The 20,756-nt window shown below is 41.1% G+C and overlaps 1 protein-coding gene across 1 annotated transcript in view; it reads left to right on the top strand.

Moving 5' to 3' along the window:
- GIPC2 (GIPC PDZ domain containing family member 2) overlaps positions 1-7,526 on the top strand; it is a 51,357-nt gene extending 43,831 nt beyond the window's left edge. The window contains exon 6 of the mRNA XM_007062585.4: positions 5,766-7,526. Coding sequence (XP_007062647.3) covers positions 5,766-5,917 — 152 coding nt within the window. The 3' untranslated portion in view covers positions 5,918-7,526. The remainder of the gene's footprint in view (positions 1-5,765) is intronic.
- Positions 7,527-20,756: the final 13,230 nt, after the last annotated feature.

Genomic DNA, 20,756 nt, shown 5'->3' with positions numbered 1-20,756 from the left:
GTGTTAGCCGGTTGCTGTCTAGGAGTGAAAGTGCATAAAAAGTTGAATGAGAATGGCAGGCAGATCGGAAGAGTCATAGATTCATAGATACTAAGGTCAGAAGGGACCATTATGATCATCTAGTCTGACCTCCTGCACAATGCAGGCCACAGAATCTTACTCTCCCACTCCTGCGAAAAACCTCGCACCTATGTCTGAGCTATTGAAGTCCTCAAATCGTGGTTTAAAGGCTTCAAGGAGCAGAGAATCCTCCAGCAAGTGACCCATGCCCCATGCTACAGAGGAAGGTGAAAAACCTCCAGGGCCTCTTCCAATCTGCCCTGGAGGAAAATTGCTTCCCACCCCAAATATGGCGGTCAGCTAAACCCTGAGCATATGGGCAAGATTCACCAGCCAGATACTACAGAAAATTCTTTCCTGGGTAACTATGATCCCACCCCATCTAACATCCCATCACAGGCCATTAGGCCTTTTTACCATAGCACATCAGAAGTATTATATGGTGTCAAAAGTGAAACTCAAAGGAAACTTCACCTCAGATGTTAAGTGTGAATGGGACTATATCAGAAAATAGGAAAAAGTGGGTAAAACATCAGAGTAGCTATGCATCTATATATTCTAGCAGAGGTCACTATAGTTGACTTTTCAATAGACTTCTGTTCTAACACCCCGTTTTCAATCACTTCTTATAACTTATTGAAGTTCATGGTTTGGGGTGATATTTCCCAGGCTTGGCTTTTGCCTCAAGGTGGATTGTTTAGCAAAGTTTGAGGAAAAATGCCTCGGCCTTTTGAGGGTGAGGAGAATAGGGAATAAATACACTTTCCCCCTTAGAATAAAATCCTTCCAACCTTGTACTGTGCAGCTATTATAAGAAGCAGTTGGGGTAAAAAGAGGAAAACTGACACTTTCTGTGAACCAATAAGATTTACTTAAAAAAATTATATGGAAACAGCTCTCCCTGACAAGTGCCTTTTTAATGTTTTAACGAACACTGGTTTGATTTGCTGTTGCAATTATCCATGGAAAATTGGACTCTGTAAACATCAGTACATACTTCATGGAGTTTTCTCACTAGGCCATTGTCAAGGTTCCTCCCCCACTCTGAACTCTAGGGTACAGATGTGGGGACCTGCATGAAAAACCTCCTAAGCTTATCTTTACCAGCTTAGGTCAAAACTTCCCCAAGGTACAAAATATTCCACCCTTTGTCCTTGGATTGGCCGCTACCACCACCAAACAAATACTGGTTACTGGGGAAGAGCTGTTTGGACACGTCTTTCCCCCCAGAATACTTCCCAAAACCTTGCACCCCACTTTCTGGACAAGGTTTGGTAAAAAGCCTCACCAATTTGCCTAGGTGACTACAGACCCAGACCCTTGGATCCTAAGAACAATGAACAATCCTCCCAACACTTGCACCCCCCCTTTCCTGGGAAATGTTGGATAAAAAGCCTCACCAATTTGCATAGGTGACCACAGACCCAAACCCTTGGATCTGAGAACAATGAAAAAGCATTCAGTTTTCTTACAAGAAGACTTTTAATAAAAATAGAAGTAATTAGAAATAAGAAATCCCCCCTGTAAAATCAGGATGGTAGATACCTTACAGGGTAATTAGATTCAAAACATAGAGAACCCCTCTAGGCAAAACCTTAAGTTACAAAAAAGATACACAGACAGAAATAGTTATTCTATTCAGCACAATTCTTTTCTCAGCCATTTAAAGAAATCATAATCTAACACGTACCTAGCTAGATTACTTACTAAAAGTTCTAAGACTCCATTCCTGGTCTATCCCCGGCAAAGACAGAATATAGACAGACACACAGACCCTTTGTTTCTCTCCCTCCTCCCAGCTTTTGAAAGTATCTTGTCTCCTCATTGGTCATTTTGTCAGGTGCCAGCGAGGTTACCTTTAGCTTCTTAACCCTTTACAGGTGAGAGGAGCTTTCCCCTGGCCAGGAGGGATTTCAAAGGGGTTTACCCTTCCCTTTATTTTTATGACAGCCATAAAGGACTTATTGAAAGGAAACCATATACTGTGAGTGCACACATGGCTAAATTAGTCTCACAGTGAAAAATGAAATGAAAGTACTCAGTGTATGAGGAGTCCTTGTTTTATTTACTGCTAAGGTGTGCAGGGAATGAGGCAGGACTCAGCCTCACACATGCAAGAACCTTAGTGGGACTTGAGAAAATCAAGAAGGATTTGGTTCTACATCTTGCACTACCATTTAACATACCGTAGTAAGGTAATTCAGCTCTACAGACACTATAGGTCAGCCTCAAGCTATTGTGAAAGTAACACACCTACTACTAAAGTTATGATAATTCCTCTCAGAAATTTCAGATTTCATAATATCACATGTATCTGAGCAGAAGAAGTTGCTTTCATGAGAATAATATATATAATGTACCATGGGGGCACTGACATTATGATTACCATTGAGGAAGCACTTTTATTACAAGGTCTTGTTCTGAAAAATCTCACTGACTGGGCTGAAATTTCTCATGGGTGTTTCAGCTCTATGGTCACTTTTTAAAAAAAAATTAGTTAAACCTCTAATTAGATATTTTTGAGATGCTATTTCTGCTCTTTGAATAACTCATTTTTTAAAATTTCACTTAGCAGCAACGTTTTGGTTTATTCTCTCCTCCCCATGGAACCGTTTAGTTTAAACAGGGTTAATAACCCCTGGGAATCAGGGGGGAATCTCAACGAGCGCTGTGAAAATCTCAGGAATTTCAGTTCGCCAGGACGTTTGAATGCACATTCAAACTCAAAGTAAAATTCAGTCAAAACTACTGATTCAATTATTTTCACCCAGAGTGATCCAAGTTTACTCATAACTTGTCACATCTTCACATAAGTCAGCTCTGGTTTGCCAAAAGTTCATAAACATCAGTGAACTTGGGAGGAGTTTCATGTTAAGAAAACTTGAAATCAGGAGAAGCTCACATGGTTTTGATCAGACAGATTTACAGGCTCCAGTCCTGACTCACAGGTAGAGATCCTCTGCTAGTGGTTTTATGCTTCTGTTACCTTGGTCAGGCACTGTTGCATATGTTGTTTTACATCCCTCTAAGTGGAAAGTTTATAGGGGTTTTCGAATCCTTCCAAATGTGACAATAGTATTTTCTCTGTGGTGCTTGGGAAAACAGTGACTTGAGTATTGGATGGATCACAAAGTTACAGTTAATATCAGCTGGCAATTTAAGAAAAAGACATGAGCCAATAAAAGCAGAAGTGTTTTTGAATTGATTTGATTCTAGGCTGTAATATTCTCCATTGTTGTGAATATGCCTTGAGGCTGTGACATCTGAACAAATATCTCAGTGAGCAAGCTGTATTCAAAGGCCCAGTTCTTGGTTGTGCTGAGACTGCTTTGCATAGCTTTGCAAGCACGCAGCATCCCTAATATTATCTCAGCCATCCACTGAAGGATTCTCCCTGACTAAGGGGTCCTTGTCTGCATAGAGCTGCTCTTGTGGCTCCTGTGCTGACACCCCTTCATTATCCTTGCAGCTGGTGCAGGCAGCATGGCCAAGGCATCCCTGGGCCTTGGCAATCTCCAACTGCTGTAACAGGCCCCTGGGGATATTGGTAGCAGGTATAAAGTTAGAGCAGCCTTCTCTAATTGATCCTGGGTTCTAGACCAGTGCCCCGATGGTCCAGGGTTGGGAGGGTACAAAGGACACCCCTGTGTTTCCCCCTATCCTGAACGCCACCGATTACTCCTTGGCAGAAGCTGAAGATTGGGTCCAAAATAATTAACATAAGTGTATCCGTTTCCAATCTGAAACCTGTATCTTGATCACATTTTCTCATACTCTGCTGTTTTGTGGAAGTAAATGCTGGCTCACATCCACATACGGGGTTAATGTTGTCTATTAGCAGAGCTTCAGCAGTCAGCTCTGTGCCCTAACAACCTTGTGTACTAGATGTGCTAGTTGTCTTAGATTACAATACAGTGGCTTTAAAGGGATGCATCATCCTATCCTTCTTCCAAGGCTTTACAAATACACTAGGGCCTAATGCACATTTTTCTATAGTTTTGTTCTCATATCTGCCTTAATAGCACTATCGCTGTTTCAGTACAGCAAATCTTCCTAACTGATCTTGCCACAGCGTAATTCCAAAGGCTGTTTGTGTTCCTTTACTCTGAAATGATGTTAAAGAGACCTGCTTTTCAAAATTTCTAATGACAAATCAGATATTTTTTCCCCCCCGCTGGATCTTCATTTGCACCTGAAATCTCTCCATGTTTAGTATCTTTTTACTAACTTTTTGTAAACTGATTAAGTTTATCCTGTACATTCTTGAGGGTTTTTTTCCAAGCACCTTGTAGCTATTTTGAAAGTGTTTATTCTGCTTTGTGTGGCAGAAGCCCTCTGGCATCTTCTCTTTGCCTTGCAATTTTCTTATAATCAATTTTTGTGTATTCATCTTTCGAATGAAAATATTTCAGATAATGCTGATAATTTCAGATAATGCAGAGAGCTTTTTCTTTTCATCTGTAGATCTCAAAGCACTTTACAGACAAGGTAAGTATCATCCCCATTTTATGTATGGGGAAACTGAGGTACAGATAGGTGACATGACTTACCCAACATCACCCAGAAGGCTGTTCGCCCAGTAGGGAAAGAACTTAGGTTTCTTGAGCCCCAGTCTATTCAGTGGGCCATACTGCATCTCTATCTCCTTCTGTATCCATTGCTTGGCCAACCTGGAGTGTTCTGCCCTCTGTTTTCTGCCTTTTACATAGCAGAGAGATTTACTTTTTCCTGTCCAGGGTTTGAATTCTTTCATCCTAGAAAAGATGTAGTGTTTTCAGTGTTTTTTCTTGTCTTATTTACAATGTTCCTTTTCAAATGCTGGGCAAGCTGAGTATGCTCCTGATTAGGGTGACCAGATAGCAAGTGTGAAAAATCGGGACGGGGGTGGGGGGTAATAGGTGTCTATATAAGAAAAAGCCCCAAAAATCAGGATATCTGGTCACCCTACTCCTGATTGGGGTCTGATTCACCCTGACTTCTGCAAGTGTTTGGAAACCAGTCTGCATGCCTTTTGTGTACAGGTTGTATGTTGCTCTCCATGCTCAGGTCCTGTGAATTCTCCACTTCCACAGATCATCCAGTGTCCAACAGTATGGTTATTTTAAGCTCTGGCTTGCTAAAAGCTGTTCTGTGAAGCCCAGTTGATTAAATGTGTTGCACTTTTGCATCTTGATCTCACAATTAAAATAACTGAATTTATGATAAGTAGTTGGTGTCACAATCTGGCATAAAAATTCTGACATCCTGGAATAGACATTGTGTTATGAAGGGTTGTGTCACTTTTTATCTGGTTCTTTAGCCCCAGACCTGGATTTACTTTCACAAGACACTACAGTTAGTAGTAAGGATACTGAATCTGTGCTGAGCAAAGGAGAAATGAACCAGAACTAAACAGAACATGAACAAGATCAGGAAGAATTTGTCCCTAGGAATTCAACCCCGCTGTCCCACATAGCAGAGCACTTGTGATTAAGGGGGAGATTTAGGAGCATGAATCCTGTTGACTCTCTTTTGGGACTTGTGCTCCTAAATCTTGTTAGATGCATTTTAAAATCTCCTCTAAGCAGACCTTTCTCAGTGTTTAAAATATATTATTTTGAAATGTTACAATGAGCATGTAATTTAACTATAAATTTCTTTATAGTCTTTCTATATATCTGTGTTTGTGGGCTGGTTATTTTTGTTTTTGTTTGTTTGTTTTTAAGCTGCAACAATGGTAGAAGCAGGAAGAGACAAGAACAATCCAGATGAATTTGCTGTTGCACTTGATGAAGCTCTTGGAGACTTCGCATTTCCTGATGAGTTTGTATTTGATGTATGGGGAGCCATGGGTGATGCTAAACAAGGACGATTTTAATGAGAAATGTACAATTTATTAATTGCTGTTTGAAGATAAAATTGTTTTTAAACAATTATGGGATCAGAATTTCAGTTTATTAATATGAACTATAGGCTGATGCTGTATATATTTGAAATATTCCCCTTTAAAACCTTTTGCAAAGTAGTATTTTCTGGGTACGAGTTTTGAAAAACCTTGTATAGCATCCAGTTATGCTGAAAACTACACATTTAAAAACAAATATTTAATCTACTTTTATAAATTAATATATGGAACAGTTCCATGGTTTCTTTTTAGTATTCCATTGATCCAGTATTTTTTTTTCACATGTGCAGTATATTAAAAGTATTTTGAAGTTCTCTGAAGAGATATTAGACATATATAATAAAGAGCTAGGGCTATTTCATCTTTTTTAAAGAGACGCTTATAAAACTTGATAATATAAAAAAGTACTCAGATGTGCTATAACTCAATAATCCTCTGTTCCCTCATGTACACTTTGCTATACATCTAACCCCTTCTTACTGCTGTGTATGAAGGAGCTCTTCCTTACAGAAAGTTGGGAAGAGGCTGCCCTTTGTATGGGGTGAGGTTCAGAAAAAGCTTCCCCGCAACCCTGAGGCTTCATTTGGGGTCTGAGACACTTTGGATGGAAATGATTTGTTTTAATTTGGTGTGTAATATAAGATGCCTAAGTACTACTGTGGTGGGTCTATTAGAAATGAATAGGACAGATTATAGATCAGTCTCTGTCTGCCATATTGCTGCATCAAAGTCTTCTGGACAACAAAAGAACACCCAAAAGCCAGCTGCACCTATTTATTCGCACACTTACGTAATGGCAGGGATGTGGCACTGAATGCTGTGGCATATGACGACTCACGTGCTTATTGAGTTAAGCATGTGCTTGAGCGCTTTGCTGAATCAGGATCTTAGTTTCTCCTGTTGTTTGTGTGGCTTTCTCGTGAAACATGGGAGAGAGAGAAAAATTTAAAAGTACATTAAAAACAGGAAAATGTGATTTGTAAAATCACAAAAAAAAATGGCAGCATGGACACAAAGGCCAGGCTTAAACTTGAAACTACTTTTAACTCATTTTTTCAAATAGGTTGGATTTCAAATTGTCAGTGTCCTTTTAGAAAATCATGTTGTACATAAGCACATTTCTTTCTCTCTTTTATATATCAGTAATAAGACCTATGATTATTAAAGGGGAAAGAACTTTTTAAAAAAATCCAATTTATCTATATTTACTCCGGTGTTTACTGTTTGTGTTCAATCCATTTCAGTTTCCTTTTTAATCAGTTTCATATTCAGGTTTTCAGTGTTGCAATGTTTGGATTTTAAACAAGGCAGAAGGATACTTTCAACTGTTTTTTCAGTAGGTTTTGTTTTGTTTTCTGTTTGTTTTAAATTGTGGAAATATATTGATCTTGGAATTTATAAAAGCTTGTTTTACATAATTTAAACGTGGGCCAAATGATGGGTGACAAGATCCCTTTACAACAAAGCTGAAGAAAAAAGTGGGACCTTATCTGTGCAAGTACTGTAGCTTTTCAATGTTCTTTTATATTAGAACAAGCATATAAAATAAATACTACTCCAAAAATAAAGTTTTCTAAATTTCTGTCTAGTTGTTGCTTTTTCCCCTGTGAACCGTCAGTAGAAAAAGTTTTTCATTATCTTCCTATGGCTGATTGAAATGGATGTAACAGGTGCCCACACATTACATGCTATTTAAATGTTTCTAAAAATATGACACTTACAAAATGGCACAGCCTGTACTAGAACCTGAAAGGTGCCGTTTTGGGAACTGACTCATAACTCTTGGTTGCTAAAGAGGTTGCTGAACTAATGAAAATGGTACACTTGGTGTCCACGGAAATGGACACAGCGGCTTAGACAGCTAAGACAACACACTTATTGGCTATCCTTTTTTATCCTGCATTTTATAAAAATGGTATCTTGTGTTCAGTATCTCAATAACATATACGACATAGGTAGCATGGATATCTGACTTAGTAGTTCATTTCCATTTTTCATCTATACATAAATGTGACATCAAATGAAATCAAGATGCCTTATTATCTTTCAAAACATCTAAAAAAAGGGGTAGGTAATTATTTTTCATGATTCTTTGTAATGATGGAGTTAGTAAAATAATGTGCTCTGACAGTGAGATATACTTGCTGTGCTGTACTAAATGAGAGGATTTCTTTAATTTCCTTTGAGAATAAGTGCATCAGAGCAATAAGTCTCAGTTCTTTTCAGAGGATGGACAATATAAGAATGTTCTAAGTTCATTTATACAGATACTGAATTGAGCGGAACTTGGGGCATCTACTCGGGGTAGGGGCCTGAAGCGTGTTTGCATGCATGTGTGTTGAAGTGGCACTTGCTGGTGATCTGTAGAGAGCTGCCAGGTTACATATTGCAGGGTCCTCCTCCTCCTCCTCGCTTTCCAGCTTTTTATTGCATCGAAAATGGTGTAAAATTCATACTTCTTCATATAAACAATTATTTGAGTTGCTATGATTGGATGTTAAATGGAACATGAGTTGTCCATAATATCTCTCCTTTAAGATGTGGTTCACATTATGGAACAAAGTGAGAACCCCTGATTTAACTGTGAGCAAGCCACGGGTAATTTAAGTTTAAAAAATGAAAAGCTAGAATTGCTCAAGATAGTTAAGGCCCAGGCAGACTGCGAAGAGCTACAAACGGATCTCTCAAAACTGGGTGACTGGGCAACAAAATGTCAGATGAAATTCAATGTTGATAAATACAAAGTAATACACATTGGCATAGGCACTGACTCCATGGGTGCTCTGGGGCTGGAGCACCCACAGGGAAAAATTAGTGGGTGCTCTGCACCCACTGGCAACCAAGCTCCCCTCCCCACCCCCCCGCCTCGCCTCTGCCTCCTCCCCCGCGTGTGCCGCGTCCCCGCTCCTCTGCTACCTCCCAGGGCTTGCCACCGCCAAACAGCTGTTTGGAGGCATAGCAAGCTTCTGGAGGGACATGAGAGGAGCGGGAATGTATCATGCTCAGGGGAGGAGGCGGGGCCAGGGCAGGGATTTGGGGAAGGAGTTGGAATAGGGGCAGGGAGGGGGTGGAGTTGGGGCGGGGACTTTGGGGAAGGGGTTGGAATGGAGGCGGGGTGGGGCTGGAGTCAGAGGCGGGTTGAGCACCCACCGGTGCAAGCAGAAGTCGGCACCTATGCACATTGGAAAACATAATCCCATACAAAATGATGGGGTCTAAATTGGCCGTTACCACTCAAGAAAGAGATCTTGGAGTCACTGTGGATAGTTCTCTAAAAACCTCCACTCGATGTACAGCGGCAGTCAAAAAAGCAAACGGAATGTTGAGAATCATTAAGAAAGAGATAGATCATAAGACTGAAAATATTATATTGCCTCTATATCAATACTGAATACTGCGTGCAGATGTGGTTACCCCATCTCAGAAAAGATATATTGGAATTGGAAAAAGTTCAGAAAAGGGCAACAAAAATGATTAGGTCAGAGGTGGGCAAACTATGGCCCGTGGGCCACATCTGGCCTGCAGGACCCTCCTGCCTGGCTCCTGAGCTCCTGGCCCGGGATGCTAGCCTCCAGCCCCTCCCCTGCTGTTCCCCCTCCCCTGCAGCCTCAGCTCACTACGCCACCGGCACAATGCTCTGGGCGGCGGGGCTGCAAGCTCTTGCCAGGCCGTGGCTCTGTGCTGCGTGGTGCCGTGGCTGGCTCCAGCCAGGTGGCGCGCTGCCTGTCCTGGTGCTCTGGGCAGCGCGGCTGTAGTGCCACGAGCCACCAGTGCTCCAGGCAGTGCGGTAAGGGGGCAGGGAGCAGGGGGGTATGGATAGAGGACAGGGGAGTTTGGGGTGGTGGTCAGGGGACAGAGGTGCGGATAAGGGTCGGGGTGGTCAGAGGGCAGGGAACGGGGGTTGAATAGGGGCAAGAGTCCCGAGGAGGGCAGTCAGGAAGGAGAGGGGGGATTGGATGGGGCAGCGGGGGGCAGTCAGGGGCAGGGGCAGGGGTTCGGGGGGGTGGTCAGGGAGAAGGGGTGGTTGGATGGGGCAGGGGTCCCCAGGGGGGGAATGAGAGGAGGGGTTGGATGGGGCGGCAGGGGGCAGTCAGGGGTGGGGATCCAGAGGCGGTCAGGGGACAGGGAGGGAGGGATGGGGCAGGGGTCCCAGGTGGGGTTGTCAGGGACAGGGAACAGGGGGGTTGGATGGGGCAGGAGTCCCGGGGGGGCTGTCAGGGGGTGAGAAGCAGGGGGGTCAGATAGGGGGCAACAACCTCCCCTAACCAGCCCTCCGTACAATCTCAGAAACTCGATGTGGCCGTCAGGCCAAAAAGTTTGCCCTCCCCTGGATTAGGGGTATGGAATGGCTGCCATATGAGGAGAGATTAATAAGACTGGGACTTTTCAGTTTAGAAAAGAGACAATTAAGGGGGGATATCAGAGGTCTATACAATCATGACTGGTGTGGAGAAAATAAATAAGGAAGTGCTATTTATTCCTTCTCATAACACAAGAACTAGGGGTCACCAAATGAAATTAATAGGCAGCAGGTTGAAAACAAACAAAAGGAAGTATTTTTTCACACAATGCACAGTCAATCTATGGAACTGCTTGCCAGAGGATGTTGTGAAGGCCAAATCTATAACAGGGTTCAAAAAAGAACTACATAAATTCATCTAGGATAGGTCCATCAATGGCTATTAGTGAGGATGGACAGGGATCATGTCCCTAGCCTCTGTTTGCCAGAAGCTGGGAGTGAGTGACGGGGTGGATCACTTGGTGATTTCCTGTTCTGTTCATTCCCTCTGGGGCACTTGGCATTGGCACTGTTGGAAGACAGGATATTGGGCTAGATGGACCTTCACTCTGACCCAGTATGGCCGTTCTTATGTTCTCTTACAGGTGTAATTCTAAAAGAAGAATTGCGAGACAACTCATTAACTGCTATGGGGTTCCAACCTGCTCCCACTGAAGTTGATGGACTGAGCTTACAGTGTGCAAAACGCAGCAGGCAAGGAATATCTTACACTTTTAAGGGAATGAATATTGTGATTACAGCTGGATTTACTGAGGTATCTTTAGTACTCCAGATGTCATTTCAATGACAGAGCTGGTGATTTTATAGGATTCATTATAGTGTAATTATGCAGAAGTTTGAGGATTTATAATTGGAGTCGTGGACAAAATCTTGAGAGAGTAGGCTTTGCCATCTGAAAAATATGAAATAAGATACACAGCTGTCTTAGGAACTGAAAGTAAATAAAAAGAATAATGAATAATCCCACCCACCACTTCTTAAAATCTACACATGTAAGAGCTATCCTCTCTGACTCAAACATCAAGGATCAATGAATTGTGACAGAATACTAGAAATTTGATTACATCCATGATCCCACATTCAGCATCACATAGAATCTGCAAGTTGGTGGACTGATGTGTCTTTTATAGCACAAATAATAATAATTAATAATTTCATCATCAACAAAGTGAGAACCCCTGATTTAACTGTGAGCGAGCCAAGGGTAATTTAAGTTCAAAAAATGAAAAGCTAGAATTGCTCAAGATAGTTGAGGCCCAGGAAGACTGCAAAGAGCTACAAAAGGATCTCTCAAAACTGGGTGACTGGGCAACAAAATGTCAGATGAAATTCAGTGTTGATAAATGCAAAGTAATACACAACGGCATAGGCACAGACTCCGTGGGTGCTCTGGGGCTGGAGCACTCACGGGGAAAAGATGCTCAAGCAGCTATCTGTATAGTCAGTACTTCTAAGGCAGATGTAAAACGAACAAATAAAATCTGAAAGTTGCACCTAGATTTGCTTCCTGGTCTGAATATTGCATACACATCTAATTCTATGCATCACCTTCTACATCATATTGCATGCTCACTTGTTTTAGATATGTATATATTACAAAGGCTTTGAAATACTAGTCCCTCATGCCTTAAATGAAATATTGAACTTAAAGTCAACTCATGAGAGTAATTTCATAAAGGTGAAGCTGATAGACAAGACTATAAAAACAAAGGGGAAAAATAACAGCAATGAAAGTAAACATTGTAAACAAATTAAAATCCTAGAACATTTAATTATTTAAAATATGTCTATGATAAAAAATAGATTTTTTTTTACTGTAAAATGCTTGCTCTAATTATTTTAGGCTTTTGCTTGATTTCAAATTATATGCAATTTTGAATGGTAACAGCCCTAAATTTGAATTTTTATTCCAAGAAGTTCTGAATAATGTAGCAAAGAGTTTGGCCTTTGACTCCAATGGCACCAGACTTTCACCCCAAATGTCAGCAATAATGACAGATATTTTTGTCCTAAATCTTTGATCAGTTAGCATACATCCTGCAATTCTAAACTGTCCTTGGAGTAGAATGAGAGAGACAAGGTGGGTGAGATAATATCTTTTATTGGACCAAAGACAGTTGATGAAAGAGACAAGCTTTCAGGCTCCACAGAGAAGAGCTCTGTGGAGCTTGAACGCTTGTCTCTTGTCCAACAGAAGTTTGTCCAATAAACAATATTTCCTCACCCATTTTGGAACCAGGATATGAGAGATATAACATTGCTATTCCACCATCACAAACAACTTGGCGTGGGATGTTTAAAGATGGGCTAATGTAGTGCCCATCTTTAAAAAAGGGAAGAAGGATGATCCTGGGAACTACAGGCCGGTCAGCCTCACCTCAGTCCCCAGAAAAATCATGGAGCATGTCCTCAAGGAATCAATTCTGAAGCACTTAGACGAGAGGAAAGTGATCAGGAACAGTCAGCATGGATTCACCAAGGGAAAGTCATGCCTGACTAATCTAATTGCCTTCTATGATGAGATAACTGGTTCTGTGGATGAAGGGAAAGCAGTGGACGTGTTATTCCTCGACTTTAGCAAAGCTTTTGACACGGTCTCCCACAGTATTCTTGTCAGCAAGTTAAAGTACGGGCTGGATGGATGCACTACAAGGTGGGTAGAAAGTTGGCTAGTTTGTCGGGCTCAACGGGTAGTGATCAATGACTCCATGTCTAGTTGGCAGCCGGTATCTAGCGGAGTGCCCCAAGGGTCGGTCCTGGGGCCGGTTTTGTTCAATATCTTTATTAATGATCTGGAGGATGGTGTGGATTGCACCCTCATCAAGTTTGCGGATGACACTAAACTGGGAGGAGTGGTAGATACACTGGAGGGTAGGCATAGGATACAGAGGGACCTAGACAAATTGGAGGATTGGGCCAAAAGAAATCTGATGAGGGTCAACAAGGACAAGTGCAGAGTCCTGCACTTAGGATGGAAGAATCCAATACACCGCTACAGACTAGGGACCGAATGGCTAGGCAGCAGTTCTGCAGAGAAGGACCTAGGGGTGACAGTGGACGAGAAGCTGGATATGAGTCAACAGTGTGCCCTTGTTGCCAAGAAGGTCAATGGCATTTTGGGGTGTATAAGTAGGGGCACTGCCAGCAGATCGAGGGACGTGATCGTTCCCCTCTGTTTGACATTGGTGAGGCCTCATCTGGAGTACTGTGTCCAGTTTTGGGCCCCACAGTACAAGAAGGATGTGGATAAATTGGAGAGAGTCCAGCGAAGGGTAACAAAAATGATTAGGGGACTGGAACACATGAGTTATGAGGAGAGGCTGAGGGAACTGGGATTGTTTAGTCTACGGAAGAGAAGAACGAGGGGGGATTTGATAGCTGCTTTTAACTACCAGAAAGGTGGATCCAAAGAGGATGGATCTAGACTATTGTCAGTAATAGCAGATGACAGGACAAGGGGTAATGGTCTCAAGTTGCAGTGGGGGAGGTTTAGGTTGGATATTAGGAAAAACTTTTTCACTAGGAGGGTGGTGAAACACTGGAATGCGTTACCTAGGGAGGTGGTGGAATCCCCTTCCTTAGAAGTTTTTAAGGTCAGGCTTGACAAAGCCCTGGCTGGGATGATTTAGTTGGGATTGGTCCTGCTCTGGGCAGGGGGTTGGACTAGATGGCCTCCAGAGGTCCCTTCCAACTCTGTTATTCTATGATTCTATGTTAGAACAGCTGGATTCCACTGTGTGTCTGTCCAATGTGCAGTAAACTCAGTTAAAGGGAAGAATAGATTAAGACAACATAACTGTAGAAAAGGCAGCTCAGTTTAACAGACACACTCTCAGCTTAGGTTTAAATTAAACAACCCAGAAATGGACCCATGTAATGAACTGGAGAAACCTCCTCAAGTGCTTTTCAGCTGCTTTCTGTCCTACTTTTGTTCAGAAGTGGGTTTTGAAACATTGCCTTAAGGTTAGATTACTTGCTTAACTTGAATCTTTAACTATGCTAGTAGTACTGGGCCAGTACTTTTCCAAGAAGAATGCCCCAGCAATTTTTGTAGCTGATGCATGAATTTGGCTTCTCAAATTATTTTTTTCAAGAACTAATTCAGATCTGGAGTCATTGTAAACTTAATGTTACTGGCTATTATTATTAGGAGGAAGAAAAGCGGGAAGAAGAGGATGAAATAGCTTCTACGTTTTTCTGGTTGGCGTATCTTTGTTCACTGACAGCTATGCTATTGTGCTGTTTCTGGCACACTGTATTAATTAATTCAGCATTAGTTGATATACAAATAGCAGTATAAAATCTAGACATGTCAGGTTTGTAGGTATAATGCAGACCTTCACAAAGTGCATAGATTTAATTTTCTAAATTGTGTTGTGAGAGAGTTTGCCATCTGCTATAGCCATGGATTTGCACAATATTTTGGGTTGATGCTAGCTATGCTTTGGTATACACATTTGCATACCAATACTACAAATGTTTTTCCAGCTCACACAGATGCATTATGGCTCATTAATATTGAATTTGAGGGACTGCAATAAATATAGGAATAAAGACTTTTAGTGCACAAATCTGTGCATTAAAAAGGTAAGTAATCGAACTAAGGGAAATCTTTCCCCTTTGTTTTAAGTCAGCACATCTAATTTGCCAGTTAAAACAATATGGCCAAGATTTTAAAAACTGAATACCTAAAGTTAGGCATCTAACATTATATTTAGGTGTGTAAAAATAAAGTGGTCTAATTTTCAGTCAGTGCTGGCCCTAGAAACTACCAATGATGTCTGACTTTACAGATACATTTTTCAAAAATTTGGCTTAAGATTTCAGAACTTGTTGTCAACAATGTAATTAAATAGTACGGTTGGTGGAGGGCAGAAATTCTGTTTCACGAAGGATTTTGAAATTTGGCTTAATTCCAAGTCAGAACAAACCCTAAAATTTTCAATATTGTCTACAAATGAAAATTTAAAAGAAAAAGCATTTTGGATCAAAGAGTTTTGTTTCAACAAAAACATGTTTCATCACTGTGTGCTGGAGGCAAAGGTGAAAATTCTGGGCTTGTCCCATACCAGGGAGCTACTTTGGCAATGATTGCAAGGTGATACAAGAAATAGGGCTGGAAGACAGAAGAGAGCCTGGGGATGGGGAGAAGCAGGTGTGGGAACCCTAGGTGAGGCATCCGCCAGAAACTCCAGAGGGAAGAAATGTGTGGTTCAGAGAAGTGGGAGGAATCTGGGAGTGGAAGATCACTGAGCATATGGGGGGTGGGCAGGAGGAACTGGGGCAGGAATAGGCAAGGGAGTTGGCGGAACAGGGTAGGAAAGGGAGGGGGCGGCAGCTTGGGGGAAGGGGTGGAGTGGGGGCAGGATCTGGGGTGGAGTGGGGGTCGAGCACCTGCCGGGAACTCAGAAAGTTGGCGCCTCTGCTTCCAACACACCAATTTTGTTCCTGTCTCACACGTTTCCTGTTTACTAGGCATGATCTTAACCCAGCCCTTGTGTTGTACCAGTAAGCCTTTTTGTTTGGACTAATTCAGGCTTTTTGTCTCACTTTTGCACCTTTTCCTATCAGCATTTGTTGTTAAAGGTTACTGTGACATCTTATGAACCTACACTCACTTTTTAGAGTTGAGCTCACAATTAGGGTAAATTTGTAGGTCCAATATTCGCAACAGCGTCAAACAAAGAGATGTCTCCAAGAACCGAGTCTGGTTTAAAGCTCAAAATAGGTTAGTAATCACACTCTTCCCTTTTAGATTCACTCATATTTTTCTACTAGCTGCTGCTACTTAGCTTTTTCTGTAGTCCCTACCCTATTTGATAGACTGGTTGAAGATAGATTGATCTAAGATCATGTGTCTGTTTCTATCCTTCTAAACAGTGCTTAATTTCTAATGAAAGAGATTCAGGGGCTCAAGCAATTAGGTGCTGGGGCTCAAGCAATTTTTTTACTTTCATAACTGATGCAACAAGCCCAGAGGTGCCAGGGCTATGAACTGCCAAGTGTAGAGATGCTGAGGCTAAGCCCTGGCAAGCCGTGGCACAAATTAAGCACTGCCTCTAAAGATGAACTACCAGGCCTTGAGGGCCTCTCCTTGGTGATGAAATATGATTCTTACTTCATTACAGTACAGATAAGGGGCCATATTGTTCTCTCCTGTGACAAATCATGGGAGGGGATATTGTGTGAAGATCTTCACAAGGATTTCTTTGTGGAGATTCCCCTTAGTCATTCTGTCAGGAGTGACTTTCCACTATGGAAAAGTAAACTTTGCAGATCCATCTGTGAGGCCAGGCCTATTCATGTGGGTGCCTTAGCATGCCAAAGAGGCGGCCACCAGTGGTCCCAGCTCCTCCCTACTTTCTAGTAGTGCAGCTCCTATACAGCCATGCTGGGAGGACTCCCCTAACTGCAGCTCCCTGGGACCCTACAAGGGTACACAGGAAAGGGAATACATTCTGGGGCTGTATTCGTTTTTCAGCTAACACGATCTCTCTTCTCCCCACACGTTTTGCATGGGACAGGAGTTAAAGTTCAGGGTGACTTGTGGCACCTTAGAGACTAACAAATTTATTTATTTAATAAATACTTATTTATTTAGTCTCTAAGGTGCCACAAGTCCTCCTTTTCTATTTGCGGATACAGACTAACATGGCTGCTACTCTGAAAAAAGTTCAGGGTGTATCCCAAAGAATTATCTTGCTAACCTCTCCCCCAAATTTTCTGTCTGGCCTTGTCTATAGTGATGAGGTGATGGCTTTCAGGGGCACAGGGCAGCAAATATTGCTTCATGGTCCTTTGTGAACATTTACACTGGACCTGCTAGGTAAAGTGTTTAGCTGTTTCTGAGGCTTGGGACTGAGCTGGCAGGTGCTCACTGTGGCAGCCACTGAAGCATAGAGCAACCCCTCACCATTGCTGTGCAGCTGGTGCAAAGGTGAACTTGCATCCTCCTCCATCTCCCCTCCCCCCCCGCTCCTTTAGGTGTGCATGAGGAACGCACCAGGTAGTTCCCCTGCCCCACACACCTGGCTGGCAAGTCCAGCAGTGCACCATGAGGAGAAGAGGGAGTAGAACTCATCCTCTCTGTAGTCAATTGATGGTGCTGCTCTAAGGTGGGCAAGGTAGTCCACAGCCCTGCTGTTCACCAGGATACTTCACTGCTTCTGGAGACCCAAACTGTCATGAGGGTTAAAAATTCCAGTTGTGCCTGCAAGAAAATTGGGTTCCTTGTTATCAGACAGAGCCTTCGCCATATCACCTATGCATCTGTAAGCTCCAGGCTTGGGCATCTAAATTCTCTGTACCTGGGTAGGAAACGAACAACTCTTTTTTTTTTAAGTTACACTAGGTTTAGAAACCACGCCCACAGCCTATCTGTGGGGAAGATTATTTCACCAAGGGATTGCCAGATATATCAGTGACTTACTGAGGTGAAATATTTTAGAGAGAGACGGGTTAAAGTTTGGCAGAATATTTATGTGCATATTTTATTTGGCAGCATATTTATACTTATAGACATTAATGTTTAAACTTTCCTAAAACTGAATGCTTGACTTTAGTCTAAGGCTTGATCCTGCAAATGCTTGTACATGTGAGTAACTTTAATCACATAAGTAAACCTATTGAACTCCACATAAGAGACTGATAGATGGATTGAGGCTTAATCTTTTATTAAAGTTGATTTATAAATTTAAATAAAAAATTCTAACATATACTGTGTGCAGGAAGTTTCAACATTCATAACTTTAAAAATAAGTAAGTTTCTTTAAATATCACTTGTTTTTCTTTCTTTAATTTCTATGTGCGACAGTGTCAGTTCCCCCTCATTTTTGTTTACAGAGCAGTTTCCCTTTGGAAAATGCTGTTGAAACTGTGGGAATGAATCGATTTTGACATTTCTATGGAAAAGTATCAGTGAATCAATTTGACTTTCTCATTTTGTATCAATAATGTTAAACATGAACATTTTGTTATTCATTTAACCATATTTATATTTTAATATTATATATTTAATAGTTTAAAATATTTTATATTGCTTTGACATAATTAAAATGAAAAGTTTTTACTTACTGAAACAAAATGTTTAAATCTGATTTAAACAAAATGTTTTAAAATTGAAATTTTTCAGAATTTCCATTCGAAGAAAACTTTCAAACTTTTACTATTTGAAATAAAAACAAATGTTGAATGTCAGAACTTTCCATTTTTCAACCATCTCTTTTACATGTAATCTTAAATCTTCTGCTACTTTGGAAAAAAATAAAATAAATTGTGAACCCTGGGAAATAATGTGTATGCTTTTGGCCAGATGGCTTAGCAATTAACTAGTAAACATTATTTCCAGGTCTTTCTAGACAATCCATAATGGTAGATTTAAAAATATTATTAAAGTTAAAGTTAAAAAAATAATATAATATGTAGGTTGAGAAAAGAGTGTCTGTACATCTGGATATAGTGCTTAGATTATCCACAAATACAAAGTTTGTTTTTAAAAGTCATATGATACATAGAGTACATAATCAGCAATAACCCAAATTTAGGTGAATAGATTAAACAATACAGTTCAGATATTAGAATCCGAATAGTAAACAAGGAAATAGACCAAGAAAGTCATGTCAGTGTTAGTTCCAATGGCAAGAGGAAACATCCCACACCCCCGATGAATGTTTTCCAGCTGGCAAGAACAAAATCAGTAAGGAACAAAATCTATTTGTAAAGTTATGACACTAAATTATGATGCAGATTAAAAGGTTGACCATATCCTTTCAATATTAACAAAGTCAAGATATCAGGGGGTATCCATGTTAGTCTGTATCCACAAAAACAAGGAGTCCGGTGGCACCTTAAAGACTAACAGATTTAAGCTTTCATGGGTAAAAAAACCACTTCTTTGCCACCGGACACCTTGTTAAAGTCATGAAAGTGCTTCATTACAGAGTTGGTGTCTTCTTCTTCTGTCTATAAAGTAAACCAGGGGAGAAATGAGGTGACCATTTAAAAACTCAATAAAACAAAACATAGAGACACCAAATGTGAGTAAGTTTGGGAATCAAGGTGGGGTTAAGTTAGCTCTAGATAATATGACTCCACCGGGGATGGTTTCTCAGTTCTTTCTTTTGGTAGATAGCCTATCCCTACAGTGCTAGCTATCTCTCTTGGAAGATTTAACAGGTTAAATGTTTTGATCACACATTTCCTTATTGTTTGAAAAAAGTATGGGTGACAATGTATTCATCTATGTCACACTGAAAGGAAAACAGATTAATAGCAGAATTGTAATGAGATCGTAATATAATGTGAACATATTGCTTTATGGGCCAGATATTCAACTTGAGTAAATGAACATCCAATAAATTCAGTGTAGCTATGTTCATTTACACCAGCTAAGAATTTGGATCAGTATAACCAAAACAACTATCTCAGGCTATGATCCTGCATAGGCTTAATGACCTGGTACTAGTCACGTACTTAAAATTAAATCTGTGCCTATGTCTTTACAGGATCAGGACATTAGCTACTAGCTTATGCTGAGTTCTGGGCCCACAAGATGAGACAATTTCAAATTAACCACCAGAGATTGCCCACATATTTCAGTGAATATGAACACTTGGAAAGAAATGTGAATTACAAACTGTGGTCCAAAATTTTAAAGAGCTGTCTTGTACAATTTCATTTGTCCACATTTTGGGGGGTGCAATCTTTGATGCTTATTTTTTTTCCAACTTAAAAAAATTCTTTCTCTGGAGAAGGATTGATTGAATCATCATTGAATCAGACTATTTGGGATATGACTGAAGAACTGGGGAGCAGACTGGCTTTACTAGTAATATAAATTTATGCTAAACTCTCAGGGAACTGTTATAGCTAAAGCCGTGAAAGGCTGCAGGCTATGAGCAAGTGGTAAACACACTATTTTATTGGGAAGAGGTTGCAAATGTACTCAGCTGGGAAAATGATATTAAGGAGTTTATTTTTTCCCCCATCTTAACTTACGGAATTAATCTGATGAGAAGAAAAAGACATGAGGAATTTGGAACCTGCTGTATTTAGAAGGAATTTTTTCAATTATGCTTAGTTACCAGTGTTAATGTTCAGAGCTTGTGTATGGTGGATGGAACTTCCCTACATCCAACATAGTATAACACAATGACTGCCATCCATGCACCTCCTTGCAGCCAGGGGAGCCTCTGCCATACCCCATCCCTATTTTCCCCTGCAGGGCTCCTTAAACAACACCCCCCGCCTCCCCTCCCTTCATTAAGTCACAGCCCCGCAGAGGGTCTAGTTTCTTTATTTACAAAGCTCCAGAAAGAAGCAAACACAAAATAAATCTTGCAGCCAGCTTTAAACCAGGCACAGCCTCTCCTCCCAGGAGTTCTGTCTTAGCTGGGCCTTCTCCCCAGGCCTCAACACCCTTCTTTAGGGGCTGCCATAGAAGACCATCTTGTTGTATGGCTTCACTCTACAGTTCCCCTTCTAGCTCTACCCTCGCTGAGGTTCCTCTGACCC

The sequence above is a fragment of the Chelonia mydas genome, chromosome 8 (assembly GCF_015237465.2).
Source record: "Chelonia mydas isolate rCheMyd1 chromosome 8, rCheMyd1.pri.v2, whole genome shotgun sequence".
NCBI lineage: Eukaryota > Metazoa > Chordata > Testudines > Cheloniidae > Chelonia > Chelonia mydas.
The sequence above is the reverse complement of the archived record's forward strand: the minus strand, read 5'-3'. Positions and strand labels throughout refer to the sequence as shown.